Here is a 20,964-nt window from a genome sequence, read left to right as displayed (position 1 = left end):
AATGCTACGCTTAATTCTTCCATCCGTCCGTATTTCCATCCCGTCATTTATTTTAACGGGGGCTGTAAGGCCCCCTCCAAAAATGTATATGTGATCCAGAAAAAAAAATAAATAGGTTAAGAGGATATAGGTTACTTTCGAAGGTAAAAAACCGCTCAGCAGGTCCCTGTCTATTTAGGCCAATTAGCCGACACACAGCATAAGTTGGTGTCGGATATGCTGGATGAAATCCAGAGAAGTATGGCTGCAACTGAAGAGCAATTGGTGGTTGTGGGGGCAGTGGTGGCGGCGCCATGCCATCGGCAGTGCGGCATATTTCTCGTACCGCCAATAGAAGCGAACAACGCCAGTTAACTACCTTCTACACAAGGTTAGTACGAAACTACTTAAACTTTTTTGGCCTATATTTTTGTAACACCTCAAATCGAATAATGAAGTTTGTGGAGAAGGTCCAGTACGAGGAACCTGCCGCATCGCCGCCGTCTTCCCCGCCTCCAGGACTATCACTACGGTGCGCAGATAGACAATTTATAGATGAAGCCGAAGAACCAAGAGCAAAAAGGCTCAGATGAAGACGGGATAATTACATTTCTTTGGATCAAGTCCTGGGTGGCTTTTCGCATGAAAACGTAGAGCTGTTGAAGGTGGCAACTGCTCGGTTCATTAGTAGGGGCCTCGACACACATTAGGCCTGGATCAACCTGAAAGGGTAGAAACATATTTGTTAGTTACCACTCAAAACAAATATCACATGACACACCTTTAGATATTAGGTAAACTTACAGATTTGAAGTCTTTTGGCCGACAGTAACTTGCTCAACATCTGAGGTAGGGTGTGTGGGGAGACTTTGGGTAGTTTTTCAGACATGAAAACGGAGAGCTGTTGAAGGTGGCAACTGCTCGGTTCATTAGTAGGGGTCTCGACACACATTAGGCCTGGATCAACCTGAAAGGGAAGAAAAATATTTGCTAGTTACTGTTATGTATTAAAGAACATTTAAAGAAATATCAACAATATTTTCTAAAATATACTTTGATAATACATTGACAAAATTATCTAAAACCAAAGTAACGCTACTTCATATATTTTTTATGATTTTGGCCTTCTCTTTTACAATTACAAAACATAATATTATAACAGTTACCACTCAAAACAAATATCACATGACACACCTTTAGATATTAGGTAAACTTGCAGATAAGTTGTTTGGCCGAAAGTAACTTGCCCAACATCTGAGATGGGGTGTGTGGGGAGACTTTGGGTGGTTCATCAGACATGAAAACGGAGAGCCGTTGAAGGTGGCAACTGCTCGGTTCATTAGTAGGGGGTCTCGACACACATTCGGCCTGGATCAACCTGAATCGGAAGAAAAAAATATTTGTTAGTTACCACTCAAAACAAATATCACATGACACACCTTTAGATACTGGACCGAATTATTTTTGGTAACACCATATTCTCGAACAGCAAACTAACTACAAATACGTAACTCTTACACATTTTTTCGTCAAACAGCACTCACCAATTACTGAAACCGTGCGAGCGAGCGCGACAATCGAGCTGTTTGAAACATGGAAGATGGTGGCGTTTTACTTAGTCATCCAGTCATATTCCTCCCAACAACTCCTCTGACGCTCCAACAACATTTCAAGAGCTGTAGCTCGCTTTCGCTTCTTCTTAACCGTTGCCTTCGAACTGGCAGTCTCAGGAGAACGCTGGGATGTCACCACTAGCCCAGATTCTTCCTGAGGCTCCAAGGCAATACTTACTGAAGGTCGTAAATTTACTTCTCTGGAGGCAAAGCCCTGAAACCCGATTTCTGAATCATCAGAGGAATCAGGGTTCCACTCCAAAGAAGAAATTCCAACGAGTGGAATCTCTTCCATTTTTGTATCAACACACCTTTCTATCATTTCTTTAGTAGCCAACTGTTTAGCCAGTTCTTTTGAATTGGCTTTGCCTTCGGTCATTGCTGATGAAATTTTACACTGAAAAGTAAATTCCTTGGCATGAGGCGGTCCCATAGTAGAAACTTCATTAAACTTGAGAGCAGAAATTTTCTTTTTCATGCATACGTTTTGCAATCCAACTAAAAACAGAAATGCATGTTTGTATTGAAAAATTATTATAACGTAGGTTGCAGATGTATGTAACGGACTTAATTATAATATAATTAAATCCCAAAAATATATATATTATATTATTATTATAATTTTTATATATTTTATATATTATATATATTTTATATATATATATATATATATATATATATATATATATATATATATATATATATATATATATATATATATATATATATATATATATATATATATATATATATATATACTATATATATATATATATGCTATATATATATATATGCTAATAATATATATATATATATATATATATATATATACTATATATATATATAGTAATAAGATATTTTATTTGTTCATAATAATAACACTAAAAGTGTGACGTTGATAGTCCATAGGACAGGAAGTGAGGTGAGACAGGAGAGGGACTTGAGGCGCGAAAAGGTTAGAAGTGAAGGAAGCACGTTAAATCTATTATTACTACAATATATTTTCTATTTAGCGTTATCATTATGAATAAATAAAATATCTTATTACTACAAATATATATATATATATATATATATATATATATATATATATATATATATATATATATAATATATATATATATATATAATATATATATATATATATATATATATTGTATGTATATGAATATAGGTAATAATATATATGTATGGCATTCATAATGTATAAATAAAATGTTTGTAGTAATAAACATACTTCATTTATTTATAATCCCTCTATACATCTTCGCATTTCTGTCCCTATCCTTGTCTGAACAAGCTGTTGGCCAACATGCAACAAATAAAATATCTCCTATGATTACTATAGCCTGCTTTACTTTTGAGTGTTATTATAATATATATATATATATATATATATATATATATATATACTATATATATATATATATATATATATATATATATATATATATAAATATATATAATATATAAAATATATATAAAATTATAATAATAATATAATATATATTTTTTAAGATTTAATATATTATAATTAAATCCCTTGTAATCTGCAACCCGTTATAATTTTTTTCAGACTATTATTTCTGTTTTAAATCTGGTACGCTATGCAAAATTAAAATTTCTGCTCTCAAGTTTAATGAAGTTGAATACAAAATGGCACCGCCTCATGGCTGAAACTGCTTTCAGAAGTAAGCAATATTCATCAAATGCACTGGCAAAAGCCAATTGACTAAAACTGGTGAGTTGTTACTAAAGAAAATTCGCTGTTCGTTGATGCTAAAAATGGAGTGATTCGGTTCGTCTGAATTTCGAAAATGTCCTCAGAACTTTGTGATGGTCACCTTCGTACTGGTAATTGCCTTGCCTCAGGAAGAATCTGGAGGCTAATGACGTTCTGCTGAACTACGGTCGAAACGCTGCAGTGAAGAAAGCAGCAGCTACAGCTCAGGCGTTCGAAGATTGACCTGAATGACCGCGGCTGGATGATAAACTCACCGCCATCTCCATGTTCGGCGTATGTCCCAACTGTCAATTTTTTCTTCAGAAATGTTGATGTTACTGTGTGTTACCGTAGCAATTCGGTCCAATGTAATGTCACGATATCGTACCGTGATAAACTGTCTCCCGACATTCGATCAGGCTTCGGCAAATTGTGAACCGAGCCAAACCGCTTCTCTAGGCTTTACCATTTATCTAAGCATACCGGCAAATGTGATAAATTTGGTGACCTGTGTGATGATGTAACTGCCATATTATGTTTTGTATTCTAAAAAAGAAGGCCAAAATCATAAAAAATATGAAGGCATCGCGTTACTGGTTTTAGACAATTTTGTCAATATTATCAAAGTATATTTTAGAAAATGACGATATTTCTTTAAATGTTCTTTAATACATAACGCTAACTGGCAAATATTGACCTTCCCTTCAGGGAAGCTGTGTCGACCCTAACTGAACCGAGCAGTTGCCTGCTTCAACAGCTCTGTTTTCATGCGAGCAAAACCTCACGCAAGATGTTGACCACCTGTCCTCAGTTGAATGTTGTGTCAAAGGTACTGTCGGCCAAGACTTCAAATCAGTGTTAACAGTAACTAATACCCCTCAAGGTGTGTCGTGATATTTGTGCCTTTTTGCTCTTGGTTCTTCGGCTTATTCTATAAACTGTCTATCTGCGCACCGTGAATCCGATAGTCCTGGAGGCGAAGAGGCGGCGGCGATGCGGCGGGTCGTGCTGGACCTTCTCCACAAACTCATTATTGATTTGGTGTTACAATATGAGGCAAAGTTTAATAGTTTGTTACTAACAATGAAAAGTAGTTAACTGGCGTTGTTCGCTTCTATTGGCGGTACGATATGCCGCACTGCCGATGTATCTTCGGGCGCCATACTTCTGCCCCCACAACCGACAATTGCTCTGCAGAATTCGCCATTCTTCAGTTTTTCTGTTGATTCACCATAACCAGCATATCGACACCAACATGCTGTGTGTCGGCAATTAAAATATAAATAAATGACGGGACCTGCTGCGGATGGTTTTAAGCCAGCTAATATATATCCTCTTAACATATTTATTTTTTTTCTGGATGGCACATATAGATTTTATGGAGTATATAATATATATGTGCATTAAATACTAATGACGGGATGCTCAAAGAATGACTGGATTCAAGAATTAAGAGGTGCATTCATTCCTATAGGAGGCACATTCAGTATAGAAGGTTGTTATACAGAGATGGCTACAATGGCGATGCTAGTGAATTCTTTGGTATCTCGTAACTAAATAATAAACTCACGACCATCAGTTAAAAAACTATATATAATATATTTTATATATTATATATATTTTATATATTATATATATATATATATATATATATATATATATATATATATATATATATATATATATATATATATATATATATATATATATATATATATATATATATATATATATATATATATATATATATATATATATATATATATATATATGTAGTAATAAGATATTTTATTTGTTCATAATAATAACACTAAAAGTGTGACGTTGATAGTCCATAGGACAGGAAGTGAGGTGAGAGACAGGAGAGGGACTTGAGGCGCGAAAAGGTTAGAAGTGAAGGAAGCACGTTAAATCTATTATTACTACAATATATTTTCTATTTAGCGTTATCATTATGAATAAATAAAATATCTTATTACTATAAAATATATATATATATATATATATATATATATATATATATATATATATATATATATATATATATATATATATATATATATATATATATATATATATATATATATATATATATATATATATATATTAAATCCGTTACATACATCTGCAACCCACGTTATAATGATTTTTCAATACAAAATCTTCTATTATTTAATCTTCTATTTCTATTAAGTTTCTAGTATGGGACCGCCTCATGCCGAGGTATTTACTTTTTAGTGTAAAATTTCATCAGTAATGACCGAAGGCAAAGCCAATTCAAACAAACTGGCTAAACAGTTGGCTATTAAAGAAATGATAGAAAGGTGTGTTGATACAAAAATGGAAGAGATTCCGCTCGTTGGAATTTCTTCTTTGGAGTTGAACTCTGATTCCTCTGATGATTCAGAAATCGAGTTTCCGGGCTTTGACTCCAGAGAAGTAAATTTACGACCTTCAGTAAGTATTGCCTTGGAGCCTCAAGAAGAATCTAGGTTAGTGGTGACACCCCAGCGTTCTCCTGAGATTACTAGTTCTGAGGCAATGGTTAAGAAGAAGCGAAAGCGAGCTACAGCTCTTGAAATGTTGTTGGAGCGTCAGCAGAGTTGGGAGAAAGATGACTTGATAACTAAGTAAAACGCCACTATCTTCCATGTGTCAAAGAGCTCGATTGTCTCGCTCGCACGGTTTCAGCAATTGATGAGTATTGTTTGTCGAAAAAATGTGTAAGAGTTACGTATTTGTAGTTAGTTTGTGATAATAAAAAGTATATCTTTGAAGTTATTGACGGTTTTACTAAGTTTATTAAATGTTATGCTGTTAAGACAACTAAAACTATAGAAGTAATTCATAAATTAGAACAATATTTTCAAAATTATAGTTGCCCAATTAGAATCGTATCCGATCAAGGTACTGCTTTTTCGTCTATTGAATTTGAAACATTTATAACAGAAAATAATATGATGCATGTAAAAGTTGCCACAGTTTCTCCGAAGTCAAACGGACAGATAGAACGCGTAAATAGAGATCTAACGCCTATGTTGTCAAAGTTATCAGATATTAACTGTAAGTGGCCTAAATATTCATCTGAAGTTGAGTTTGCTATAAATAATTCGTATAGTCGTTCTATATGAACTATATATTATTATTTGCAGTAAACAAACGGGATACAAACGAGGAAATCAGAAATTGTTTAGATTTAGAAAATAATCAAGTTAGGGACTTAGATACAATTAGAGAAAATACTCAAGAACAGAATTTAAAAGTGCAAGAATACAATAACAAATATTTTGATAAAAAGCATAAACAAACATGTGAGTATAAAATAGGTGATTATGTTATGTTAAAAAATGTCGATGTTGTCCCAGGTGTTAATAAAAAGTTAATCCATAAATACTGCGGACCTTACGAGATAAAAAATATTTTAGGAAATGATAGATATTTAATAACGGATGTTGAAAATTTCCAAATTACACAAAGAGTTTTTGAAGGAGTTTCGTTCCCAAACAACATGAAATTATGGCTTAGATAAGGTTATAAATAAAAATACATATTGTCATTAATTCCTTATTTTATTATAAGCCTCAATTCAAATTTTATGTTATGTATACTGATTTTTATTATGTGTTTTAATGTTAGCTAACTAATTAGTTATGTTATGGAAAATTGTTATGATTGTGAAAATGTGTTACATTATGCGGTGGAAATTATTTGTGTTAACGTTTCAGGCTTAAGTATTATTTTATTATGCATTTCAATATTTACGCAACCAATTGTCTTTTGAATAGTGTTATGAATATTATGACTTAGCTGCATTATTTATGGTTATGGTAAGACTTAGGTTTTTGTTAAGGAATTTTGATATTATTGTATAATTCATTTATTATTATCTTTTGTAACTTTACGATCGAGGCGATCTTTTGTCAGGTTAGGCCGGGTTGTAGAAATGTAATTTAAATTTGATTTTTTTTTAAAGTTACAAAAGATAATAATAAATGAATTATACAATAATATCAAAATTCCTTAACTAAAACCTAAGTCTTACCATAACCATAAATAATGCAGTTTAGTCATAATATTCATAACACTATTCAAAAGACAATTGGTTGCGTAAATATTGAAATGCATAATAAAATAATACTTAAGCCTTAAATGTTAACACATATAATTTCCACCGCATAATGTAACACATTTTAATAATCATAACAATTTTCCATAACATAACTAATTAGTTAGTCTAACATTAAAACACATAATGAAAATCAGTATACATAACATAAAATTTGAATTTTGGATTATAATAAAATAAGGAATTAATGACAATATGTATTTTTATTTATAACCTTATCTAAGCCATAATTTTATGTTCTCTGGACACGAAACTCCTTTAAAAGCTCTTTGTGTAATTTGGAAATGTTTAACATCTGTTATTAGATATCTATCATTTCCTAAAATATTTTTTATCTCAAAAGGCTCGCAGTATTTAGGGATTAACTTTTTATTAACACCTGGGGTAACATCGACATTTTTTAACATAACATAATCACCTATTTTATACTAACATGCTTGTTTATGCTCTTTATCAACAGACAGGTAAATATTTAGGCCACACACTTCATATCTTATAACTTTGAAGACATAGGTATTATATGTCTATTTACGCGTTCTATCTGCCCGTTTGACTTCCGAGAAGCTGTAGCAACTTTTACGTGCATCATATTATTTTCTGTTATAAATATTTCAAATTCAATAGACGAAAAAGCAGTACCTCGATCGGATACCATTCTAATTGGGCGACTATAATTTTGAAACTATTGTTCTAATTTATGAATTACTTCTATAGTTGTAGTTGTCTTAACAGCATAAAATTTAGTAAATTTAGTAAAACCGTCAATAACTTCAAAGATATACTTTTTATTATCACAAACTAACTACAAATACGTAATTCTTACACATTTTTTCGTCCAACAGCACTCATCAATTGCTGAAACCGTGCGAGCGAGACAATCGAGCTGTTTGAAACATGGGAGATGGTGGCGTTTTACTTAGTCATCGGGTCATTTTTCTCCCAAATCTGCTGACGCTCCAACAACATTTCAAGAGCTGTAGCTCGCTTTCGCTTCTTCTTAACTATTGCCTCAGAACTAGCAATCTCAGGAGAACGCTGGTATGTCACCATTAACCTAGATTCTTCCTGAGGCTCCAAGGCAATACTTACTGAAGGTCGTAAATTTACTTCTCTGGAGGCAAAGCCCTGAATCCCGATTTCTGAACCATCAGAGGAATCAGAGTTCAACTCCAAAGAAGAAATTCCAACGAGCGGAATCTCTTCCATTTTTGTATCAACACACCTTTCTATCATTTCTTTAGCAGCCAACTGTTTAGCCAGTTTCTTTGAATTGACTTTGGCTTCGGTCATTATTGATGAAATTTTACACTCGGTAAATTCCTCGGTACGAGACGGTCCCACACTGGCAACTTCTTTAAACTTGGGAGCAGAAATTTTCTTTTTCAAGCATTCGTTTTGCAATACAACTAAAAACAGAAATGCATGTTTGTATTGAAAATGATTATAACGTAGGTTGCAGATGTATGTAACGGATTTAATTATATATATAATATATATATATATATATATATATATATATATATATATATATATATATATATATATATATATATATATTTGTAGTAATAAGAGATTTTATTTATTCATAATGGTAACGCTAAGTAGAAAATATATTGTAGTAATAATAGATTTAAGGTGCTTCCTTCACTTCTAACCTTTACGCGCCTCAAGTCCCTCTCCTGTCTCTCACCTCACTTCCTGTCCTACGGACTGTCAACGTCACACTTTTACCGCGCAAGAATTAAAATTTAAATTAAATCTCTACAACCCGGCCTATCCTGACAAAATATCGTCTCGATCGCAAAGTTACAAAACAGAATAATAAATGAATGATACAATAATATGACAATTCCTTAACTAAAACCTAAGTCGTACCATAATCATAAATAATGCAGTTTAATCATAATACTCATAATACTATTTAAAAGACAGTTGGTTGCGTAAAAACAATAATATTGAAATGCATAATAAAATAATACTTATGCCTTAAATGTTAACGCAAATAATTTCCACCGCATAATGTAACACATTTTCATAATCATAACAATTTTCCATAACATAACTAATTAGTTAGTCTAACATTAAAACACATAATAAAAATCAGTATACATAACATAAAATTTGAATTGTGGATTATAATAAAATAAGGAATTAATGACAATATGTATTTTTATTTATAACCTTATCTAAGCCATAATTTTATGTTGTCTGGGCACGAAACTCCTTTAAAAGCTCTTTGTGTAATTTGGAAATTTTCAACCTCTGTTATTAGATATCTGTCATTTCCTAAAATATTTTTTATCTCGTAAAGTTCGCAGTATTTAGGGATTAACTTTTTGTTAACACCTGGGACAACATCGACATTTTTTAACATAACATAATCACCTATTTTATACTCACATGCTTGTTTATGCTTTTTATCAAAATATTTGTTATTGTATTCTTGCACTTTTAAATTCTGTTCTAGGGCATTTTCTCTAATTGTATCTAAGTCCCTAACTTGATTATTTTCTGAATCTAAACAATTTATGATTTCCCCGTTTGTATCCCGTTTGTTGACTGCAAATAATAATATATAGTTCATATAGAACGACTATACGAATTATTTATAGCAAACTCAACTTCAGATAAATATTTAGGCCACTTACAGTTAATATCTGATAACTTTAACAACATAGGCGTTAGATCTCTATTTACGCGTTCTATATGTCCGTTTGACTTCGGAGAAGCTGTGGCAACTTTTACATGCATCATATTATTTTCTGTTATAAATGTTTCAAATTCAATAGACGAAAAAGCAGTACCTCGATCGGATACCATTCTAATTGGGCAACTATAATTTTGAAAGTATTGTTTTAATTTATGAATTACTTCTATAGTTGTAGATGTCTTAACAGCATACAATTTAGTAAATTTAGTAAAACCGTCAATAACTTCAAAGATATACTTTTTATTATCACAAACTAACTGCAAATACGTAACTCTTACATGTTTTTTCGTCAAACAACACACATCAATTCCTGAAACCGTGCGAGCGAGACAATCGAGCTGTTTGAAACATGGGAGATGGTGGCGTTTTACTTAGTCATCGGGTCATCTTTCTCCCAACTCTGCTGACTCTCCAACAACATTTCAAGAGCTGTAGCTCGCTTTCGCTTCTTCTTAACCATTGCCTCAGAACTAGCAATCTCAGGAGAACGCTGGTATGTCACCACTAACCTAGATTCTTCCTGAGGCTCCAAGGCAATACTTACTGAAGGTCGTAAATTTACTTCTCTGGAGGCAAAGCCCTGAAACCCGATTTCTGAATCATCAGAGGAATCAGAGTTCAACTCCAAAGAAGAAATTCCAACGAGCGGAATCTCTTCCGTTTTTGTATCAACACACCTTTCTATCATTTCTTTAGCAGCCAACTGTTTAGCCAGTTTCTTTGAATTGACTTTGGCTTCGGTCATTATTGATGAAATTTTACACTGAAAAGTAAATTCCTCGGTATGAGACGGTCCCACACTGGCAACTTCTTTAAACTTGGGAGCAGAAATTTTCTTTTTCATGCATACGTTTTGCAATCCAACTAAAAACAGAAATGCATGTTTGTATTGAAAATGATTATAACGTAGGTTGCAGATGTATGTAACGGATTTAATTATATATATATATATAGTATATATATATATATATATATATATATATATATATATATATATATATATATATATATATATTTTTTTTTTTTGTAGTAGTAAGAGATTTTATTTATTCATAATGATAACGCTAAGTAGAAAATATATTTTAATAATAATAGGTTTAACGTGCTTCCTTCACTTCTAACGTTTACGCGCCTCAAGTCCCTCTCCTGTCTATCACCTCACTTCCTGTTCTACGGACTGTCAACGTCACACTTTTACCGCGCAAAAATTAAAATTTAAATTAAATCTCTACAACCCGGCCTATCCTGACAAAAGATCATCTCAATCGCAAAGTTACAAAACAGAATAATAAATGAATTATACAATAATATGACAATTTCTTAACTAAAACCTAAGTCGTACCATAATCATAAATAATGCAGTTTAATCATAATACTCATAACACTATTTAAAAGGCAATTGGTTGCGTAAAAACAATAATATTGAAATGCATAATAAAATAATACTTAAGCCTTAAATGTTAACACAAATAATTTCCACCGCATAATGTAACACATTTTCATAATCATAAACAATTTTCCATAACATAACTAATTAGTTAGTCTAACATTAAAACACATAATAAAAATCAGTATACATAACCTAAAATTTGAATTGTGGATTATAATAAAATAAGGAATTAATGACAATATGTATTTTTATTTATAACCTTATCTAAGCCATAATTTTATGTTCTCTGGACACGAAACTCCTTTAAAAGCTCTTTGTGTAATTTGGAAATTTTCAACCTCTGTTATTAGATATCTATCATTTCCTAAAATCTTTTTTATCTCATAAGGCTCACAGTATTTAGGGATTAACTTTTTATTAACACCTGGGGTAACATCGACATTTTTTAACATAACATAATCACCTATTTTATACTAACATGCTTGTTTATGCTTTTTATCAACAGACAGGTAAATATTTAGGCCACACACTTAATATCTTATAACTTTGAAAACATAGGGGTTATATCTCTATTTACGCGTTCTATCTGTCCGTTTGACTTCGGAGAAGCTGTAGCAACTTTTACGTGCATCATATTATTTTCTGTTATAAATATTTCAAATTCAATAGACGAAAAATCAGTACCTCGATCGGATACGATTCTAATTGGGCAACTATAATTTTGAAAATATATGAGGCTCCAAGGCAATACTTACTGAAGGTCGTAAATTTACTTCTCTGGAGGCAAAGCCCTGAAACCCGATTTCTGAATCATCAGAGGAATCAGAGTTCAACTCCAAAGAAGAAATTCCAACGAGCGGAATCTCTTCCATTTTTGTATCAACACACCTTTCTATCATTTCTTTAGCAGCCAACTGTTTAGCCAGTTTCTTTGAATTGAGTTTGGATTCGGTCATTTTTGATGAAATTTTACACTGAAAAGTAAATTCCTCGGTATGAGACGGTCCCACACTGGCAACTTCTTTAAACTTGGGAGCAGAAATTTTCTTTTTCGTGCATACGTTTTGCAATCCAACTGAAAACAGAAATGCATGTTTGTATTGTTTTTATATTGAAAAATGATTATAACGTAGGTTGCAGATGTACGTAACGGATTTAATTATATATATTTGTAGTAATAAGATATTTTATTTATTCATAATAATAACACTAAATAGAAAATATATTGTAGTAATAATCTTAGATCTTACAAACTTCGTGGATAAGTAAATTCGCATCATTTTTGTTGAAGACACATCAGCGACATTCGACTATCTGATTATCTTTGTCTTTGACACTGACTGACCAATCATCTGTCTTTCTTTTGTGTATATGTCATTTTCATGTCATAAAATAGAAAATATAAATTTATAAATTTGAGAAAATAATATTGTTATTCGGATATTAATTATTTATTAGATAATATTCACTAGTATATTAATTATTTAAAGCAAAAAAATCAAAGGTTAATTACCTAATAAGGTTTAAAGTGATTAAGTAACTAACATAAAATTTATATCTCGCTGAATAAAAGTTGGTTAAAAAAACGATTTTAAATAACACTTATCTTGTTTTTTGATTTGGAACATACTTCAGAGGTTATCATACTTTTAGTATTGTGGAGCTCTTTAGGATAAGATTTTTCCTATTGCGGACAGCTTCACATATAAATAACACTTGTATTATTCATCATGTCTATTAATTTATCCACTAACTTTATCACACTACAAAAACAAACTTTCAAAAAGAAAAAAAGCTGTATCAACTTTTACGTGCATAATATTATTTTCTGTTATAAATGTTTCAAATTCAATAGACGAAGAATCAGTACCTCGATTGGATACGATTCTAATTGGGCGACTATAATTTTGAAAATATTGATCTAATTTATGAATTACTTTTATAGTTTTAGTTGTCTTAACAACATAAAATTTAGTAAATTTAGTAAAACCGTCAATAACTTTAAAGATATACTTTTTATTGTCAGAAGATTTATCCAAAGGACCATAATGATCAACATGTAAAGTCAAAAATGGTTTATCTCCTTTTGGAATGTTATGCAAAAAGCCTTCAGGTTTTTACGAAGAATATGTTATACATTCTATGCAGTTTTGAATATGTCTTAACTTTATTATAAAAATCTGGAAACCAATATACCCTAGCAATATATTCAGACGTTTTGTCAATTCCTAAGTGTCCTAATAAGCCATGGCAGTGAAATAATACTTGGTTTTCCATAGATCTAGGAACATAAAAGAAAGTTTTTGACTTATCTTTAAATTTTCTATAGACAAGACCGTTACGCAGTTCGATTTTTTATTTTCCGAGATTAGAAGGCTTTCTTTAATAATTTTAATATCAGGATCTAAATGTTGTGCAATGGATAAGTTTTGTTCAAATGCGTTTTTTAAGGCGTCTACATGTGTCATACGACCGCCTTCTCGATGTTCTAAAAATAGTTATAGTTTTGTAAAACTAATGCCCATCGATTAATTTCCTTTTTGTTTAGCGCTAACTTAATAGAATAGTTACAATCGGTTATAATTTTAAAGGTAGGTATACCTAACAAATAAACTCGAAATCTTTCTAGTGCATTCACTGTTGCAAGCATCTCTAATTCGTAGCTATGTAACTTTGATTCTAATTCTGATATTCTCTTGCTAAAAAAGAATACAGGTTGAAAAATATTATTTTTTTTGTTTTTGTAACAAGATTGCACCGTAACTAACATCACAATGTAATTCTGTTTCTAATTGTGGCGAAAAAATAGCTAAAACTGGAACTTGTATTTATTTAGATTTTAAATTATTAAACGATTCTAGCTGATCTGCTTGAAATTCAAAGGTTTATCCCTTCCTTAATAACTCATATAATGGTTTAGCCAGTATTGAAAAAGATAATTAAAATGATATTGAAAGATATCCTAAAAATCAATTACCTTAATACCTTTGTTCGAATAACACCAGGCATGGCAATGTCAATATGAGAGTAAAAATATTGATGTCACTAGTTTAAAAAAATGAGCGATTCGGAAAATATTCCCTCTAACATTGAAGAAGAGGCATTCAGAGCCATTTCTGGATTACTTCCAGCAAGATCGAGACAGAAGTATGAATATACATACTCTAAGTATGAAAAACGATGCACCGAAAAAAAGTAAACAACTATGGAAATGAAACGGTAGTCGTAACATATTTTTCCAATTTAGTGCAAAATAAATGTTTTACAAAATATTTTTTTCTTTATTCTAAACAAGAAGTGCGGAAATGAAAATGGGTGAGTTAAGAAGCTCTTAACTCACTCAAAATGCGTGAGTTAAGAGCTTCTTAAGTCACTGACCTAGAGAAAGATATTTACTACCATATAATAGTATTATAATGTAATTTAACAATGCTTCCTAATTAAAAATGAGCTATATGCGTATTTAAAGAAAAATGTATATTCAGTTATATTTTAAACAAGTTTTTGTCTGTATTTTTTATGAATTTATTTAAAGTTGATCCCGTTTCGTTAATAATTTCAGTTCACGTCTTTCAAACAAATTCCATCCAAAAACAAACTTCATTTTTGTTCTGTTTAAAAACAAGTGAAAATGTCTCTACAGCTACATAAAATTGCCAGTTAATTTTCCGGTTGCGTGACCCTTCCAACTTTAGCGAAACATCTTCTCTATCCCAATATGAATAAATTCAGCGTTCCGTCAGAATTTTGCAAAAAAGTGGTGGGCACAAAAGAATTAATTTAAACAGAAATGACTTTTTACCTCTGTCGCTAATCCTGGCGAATATTGTACAGTCGGATAACATGCCATGCGGTATTGTTAATATAATTGGTTTGCCTTTGAAAAATGAAAACATACAGCATATTTTTTTCTGTAGTAATCGACAAATTGCCTGCGACAGAAGCTTATTGATTAAAATTAAATATGTATAGTGTATGTTATTAATGTGTATGTCGCAGGCGTATCGAATAATGCGAACGTTTGCAAAAAGACTAGGCATATTTTAATACGCCGGCATTTTAAACAAAATAAGTAATTTTTACACTCGTTTTTACACAGAGCATATCTATTTTCAGCCGCTTTGCAAAGTGCCAAATCAGAATTAGACATATTAAACAATGATGTCAGATGTTTTCTTAAGATCTCTGCAAAAACTGCTTGTTTGCAGACATTTTACGAAATGAGGTGCAGAAGATGTGCATGTGTTTGTGAGAGAGAGAGAAATTTGATTATAGTGGCATCAGCATCCGCTGCCTTAGCTACTTAAAAAATCAGGATCACCTACTTAAAAAAATAACCATTAAACAAGAATAACGAGATTTACAAAAACATACACTGTAAATCTAAACTAAAAGAAATAAAATAATATTAATTACACGTAAACACAGACAAAAAAGTCTAACATAAGAAGAAAAAAAAACAAACAATAATCAAGGAATATCAAAACGATACTCTAGAATCTATTCATATCCATTTGTTATAAGCAAATTAAATACATATATTTGATACCAATTAAACTTTTAGTTACGTAATTGAGTGCGCGATTTTTAAATGCATTGTTACCAGCCATGGACATATTCGGCGCCGGACTGGCTAACTTGAATTTAAATTTCCCGCTGGGGATTCAGGTGGTAGCTCTGCTGTGAAAAATGTCAAGTTGCCAAATTTCTATATTTATTTTCCGACATTGTCATTTGTTTTGACACTTTACTTTTGTATTACGAGTTTTTGTTTTAAATAAATACTGTTGTGATATTTTAAGCTTAAAAATGTTTATTAGCAGACCTGGCAGTCGAACATTGTTCTTTTTCGAACCTCTTTTACTGCGAAGTGTTCAAGATAGGTTAATAGCCGTAAAAACTCATCGCAACTTTATTGGAATATTTTGAACGGAAAACCGGTAGTAATAGCCCTTTATGTCCCTTAAGTGCTGTTAAGGAGGTGAGTTTTGTTGATGTAAATAATAACTTGTTTCCTAAAATATTTTGATTAAAAGAAAATATGTAAAAGTGGGTAACGCTGTGCCGGTCAAGCTTAATCACGTGTCTAAAAGTTCATTTGATATGAACCACAGAACAGATACAAATTAGAAATTTCACTGATGGGATTTTCGTTGTCAAGATTTAATTTTTTATGTTATATGCGCGCAGAGGGATCAAAACCATGCGCAAAGTTTTTGTGAGGTTGCCAAGGTGACCCATAATTCTCAGTACTTGAAAAATGTATTTTTATATTATAATCCTACGGCTACATTTCTTCACTCATTTAGCATTTCTTTCACGAAATAAGTAACGCAAGTATACAAGAATTACCGAATATACATAATTATGAGGAATTTGATATATTTGGAAAATTAAAGTATGCCTAAAAATTAACATTATTATTACGAAAAACGCGGCATGGCAACGTCCCTTGAGCGAAGCATTTTGCGACGTAGCACAGTGGGGCAGCGAGCCCGAAAAGATACCGAAAAATCTAATTTTATTTCATATCTATTACAACTGCTTCTAAATGCTTTCTTAAGTGGTAAAATAATATTTTGTCAAAAGATTTAAAAGATTTTATTATAGTACGAGACATCAGCCGAGGTATGTCAAAAGCTAATGCATTTTATACAAGCAAATAATAAATTTATTTAACTTTTAAACGTCTTAAAGGCCCTAAAACCTTGATGAGCATTCTTTGTTGTATTTCACAAATCACTGTGGCTTATTTCAATATTTAAGTCTAAAAAAACAAAAAATGATATGGAAAAATTATATTGGAAAATAATATGTTATGTTGGGTCCTATTCCTATGTATTCAAATTTCAAATTTATAATTTTCTAGTTAATCAGCACAAAACAGCAGTAAGTTTTAGTACCAAATTAAAGGTAAGAGCTTGTATATTAAGAATTAATTAAAGTGCTTGGGGAATACAAAGGTATCATTAACTTTTTAGACAGATAAATCAACAACTTTAAATTGTTTTGTAGAATTTGTTCACTTTTAACTGTAACCTAATTATTTTGCTCAAGCTATCAAAGTATCCAAAAACAGTTTTTATAGAAATAATCTACACTTACCGGAGTTAGTGTTAGCCATTTAAATTTTAATTTTATTATATTTCGTTATAAAGAAATACCACTTTGAAATTGAGCAATATTTTCATTAAAAAATATTAATTTATTACGTTTGGATTATTGTCAACTTTGACAAGCTGCAGCAGGTGTTCTACTGGAGATGCTGATCCAGGGCTGGCATGATCAAATAAAGAGAAGAATTTTGCATAGTTTGCGAGTATTTTTTTGCTTAAATCTCATATTTCAATTTTCGACTTTCTGGTAACTTTTATGGGTCTAGGCCCCTCTGTGCGTAGTACGAAATGTAACAAAAATGTACCTCATTTTCTGTACAAAAAAGTTAAAAAATATTATCATTGAAATATTTAAACCAAAACAATTGAAATTGATTTTAGAATAAATAAAACCAACGGACATCGTCAATTTTGCACTCTGCAATCTGACAACTGACAACGTTGTTCAACATTTCTAACCTAAAAATATGAATGCATATTGTCATATGAACGGGCGGAAAAGTAAATTAAAATAATTTTAATTTACTTTGTGGTGTGTTTGTGATATTTTGCGACTATATTTGTTTGACAATTTTGTTTATAATGGGTGTTGGTTACTGCTGTGTTCCCGGCTGTTTAAGCAATACGGAGGCTGATATGGGTCTTAGCTTCTTTTAATTCCCATTGGATCCAAAAAGGTACATAAATATTTTTTATCTACACAATAAGGAATGTTTCCTCTAGAATTTTAGACAATCTAGTAAGATTTTTTAGAAATTCTAATGTTTTTGACAGACTCATATATGTACAATCATCTATTAAATAACGAAAAATATTTTAATAAATTCTAGATGTTCTGAGTGGGTTAAGAACTGAAATAGGCAGGATTTTAGAGCAAAATCACTTGTAGATTTGCATAGAGGGTATAGAGTTTGTGGAAAACACTTTCAACCTACCATGTTTGCGGGAATGTCTCAAAGCCGTCTAAAGAAATTTGCTGTTCCAACTTTATTTATGTCAGGTAGGTTCATAAGCATTATTATTAATTTTACTTGTTATTTTTTTCAAATCATCAGTCGCTTGTTTATCTGCACAATCGATTTATACACTTGCACAAAGGAACATTTAAATAAACAAAAATTGTTTATAGATAGGCACTTAGAAAATCCAGTTTCAGTCTGTTCGTGGTGGTTCTGTGTAATATTTTCAATATTTTTATGACAAATCTTATATTACTGAAAAACAAAAACTTTTGACAATAACATTTAGCTTTCAATTTTGCCTCTTAAAATTGTGTTTGTGTTATGCTCAAAAAAATTAAATAAATATATTTTTGTAGACAATTCTATGATGGAAGTTGAAGCTACTATTCCTGCTGTTCCTGTTACATCTGAAGGTGAGTAAAATACAATTTTTTTAACCTTTTAAACACAATGCAATAGGGTATAGAATTCTAGTTTTCAATAAATATTTTAATTTATGTTTTCAGCTGTTTCAGAATCTACTTCACCAGATGTAATTGCTATTCCATCAACATCCAAGGAAGTTACATCTGAAGGTGAGTAAAATACTATTATCTTTTAAACACAATGCTGAATATAAATCTGAATTGCCATACCAATATCGCGTATAGAATTCCAGTTTTTAATAAAAAAATTTTTATGTTTTCAGCTGTTTCAGAATCTACTTCACCAGATGTAATCGCTATTCCATTAACATCCAAGGAAGTTACATCTGAAGGTGAGTAAAATACTTTGTAAGCACAAGGCTAAATACAGGGTGGCGCACCTCATTCGCCTCGGTTGATTATACGAAAACGTAAAGATATAGAAACAAAATATTTTATGGGTATATGTGGAAAGGCAATGTACTTAATTTAAAATTATTTTGAAATGTATAGGGTGTGTCAGAACTAAGATCCATACCAAAGTTATTTTTTTTTCTTATGGGACACACGGTATTTTGACTCTTGAACATAAAATAAGGTATTTATTATAAGGGTTTAATATGTTTAAAAGCTTTGGTGTTTGAGATATTTAAAGACATTTAAATATGCATGTTATAATAACAATGTTTGTCAACACCCTGCACATTAATTTTTAAGAGTTAATTCTTGTGCTGACTTTGAAGCCAGAGAAATAAACTTTACTAAAAAAATGTATTGCATCCTTAAATGTATACAGGGGTATCAAAAATTGCTGGTCTATTTTAAATATTTACTTTACATAAAATCCTTTCTATACCTATCTGGCTCAGATTTTGAATAAAGAGCGACTTTTCAATAAAATGGCAATCATCATGGCAATTTGCTAGTGACAGTTATAGTAGCTCTTTTCAAAATCGACATTAGTTTATGGACTTTATTTAAATTTATAACAGTTTATTTTTATTTAATTTACCTACAATAGTTTAATAAGTATTTATTATTTTATCAAGAAAAATAAAGTAGTAGTTCTTTGATTTACTGGTAGATATATTGGATTTTCTATAAAAGAGCCAATTAAGGCAAATTCATTTTCTTCACTTCCAACAACAGGTTTCTGTCTAGTAGGTTTCTACATCTTTCCGTTGTCGTACAATCAACTGAGGCGAATGAGGTGCGCCACCCTGTATAAATCTGTACTTCCATACTAATATAGGGTATAGAATTCCAGTTTTCAATAAATATTTTTTTTGGTAGTTTGTTTTTATAATATTTAGAGAAGATCAATATTTCAAATAGATAAATAATATTTTTTTATTTCTTGTTTGTATAGATTTTTCACAACAGACACCTACATCCCTTAGTGCAGACAGTCCAAGAAAACATGGGTTAAGGTTACAAATTAGAAGTTTGAAAAGAAAGTTGGAATTTCATCCGGAATATTCATTCATATTTTTATAAATAATTTAATAATTATATTTTAATTTAAAACGGTAAAATAAAAGCAAAATGTGTTATTAAAACTAAATTTTTATCGATTTTACTTTATATAGATATGTTTCTAAATACGATAAATTCCTAAATACAAATTTTCTTTACAATTTAGATATTTGTAATTAGCAAGTAAGTTTAGTTAGATCATAGATATTTATCTATTCTTTTTTTTAATTTTTCATTTGTATTAATAAATTTTAGGATCATTTACATTTAAGTAATTGTATTAGATTTTGTACCTAATATCACATTGCTAGGATTATATGTATAATTTTTGCATATTTATAATAACAAATAAAATGCTATTTTATATCAGTCGAATTGTTTTTATTATGTTCTGTCTACATTTTCAAATGAAAGTTTGTATTGAAAAAATTTAAAATTGCTGAATCATAAAATCATGACCTATCC

At 30.8% G+C, this 20,964-nt stretch overlaps 1 protein-coding gene across 2 annotated transcripts; it reads left to right on the top strand.

Annotated features, from left to right (window-relative positions):
• Positions 1-17,976: 17,976 nt before the first annotated feature.
• Positions 17,977-20,580, top strand: LOC115880263. Of its 2 annotated transcripts, XM_030897442.1 has the most exons (5): positions 17,977-18,657; positions 18,976-19,032; positions 19,126-19,194; positions 19,308-19,376; positions 20,393-20,580. In XM_030897442.1, exons 1-5 carry the CDS (start codon positions 18,594-18,596, stop codon positions 20,518-20,520), a joined length of 387 nt encoding a protein of 128 aa, XP_030753302.1. In that variant the 5' UTR covers positions 17,977-18,593; the 3' UTR covers positions 20,521-20,580. The 2 variants fall into 2 exon arrangements, with proteins under 2 accessions (XP_030753302.1, XP_030753303.1); XM_030897443.1 differs by lacking the exon at positions 19,308-19,376.
• Positions 20,581-20,964: the final 384 nt, after the last annotated feature.

The sequence above is a fragment of the Sitophilus oryzae genome, unplaced genomic scaffold (assembly GCF_002938485.1).
Source record: "Sitophilus oryzae breed Bouriz unplaced genomic scaffold, Soryzae_2.0 scaffold_1620_pilon_pilon, whole genome shotgun sequence".
Taxonomy (NCBI): domain Eukaryota; kingdom Metazoa; phylum Arthropoda; class Insecta; order Coleoptera; family Curculionidae; genus Sitophilus; species Sitophilus oryzae.
This window is presented reverse-complemented; position numbering and strand designations above follow the sequence as displayed.

What these genes read in the sequence shown, in the direction of transcription:
- LOC115880263 (XM_030897442.1), top strand. Translation starts at nt 18,594, where the DNA reads ATGTTTGCGGGAATGTCTCAAAGCCGTCTAAAGAAATTTGCTGTTCCA. An exon ending in CAAGGAAGTTACATCTGAAG is followed by an intron (nt 19,195 to 19,307) that starts GTGAGTAAAATA and finishes TTATGTTTTCAG; the next exon opens with CTGTTTCAGAATCTACTTCA. An exon ending in CAAGGAAGTTACATCTGAAG is followed by an intron (nt 19,377 to 20,392) that starts GTGAGTAAAATA and finishes TTGTTTGTATAG; the next exon opens with ATTTTTCACAACAGACACCT.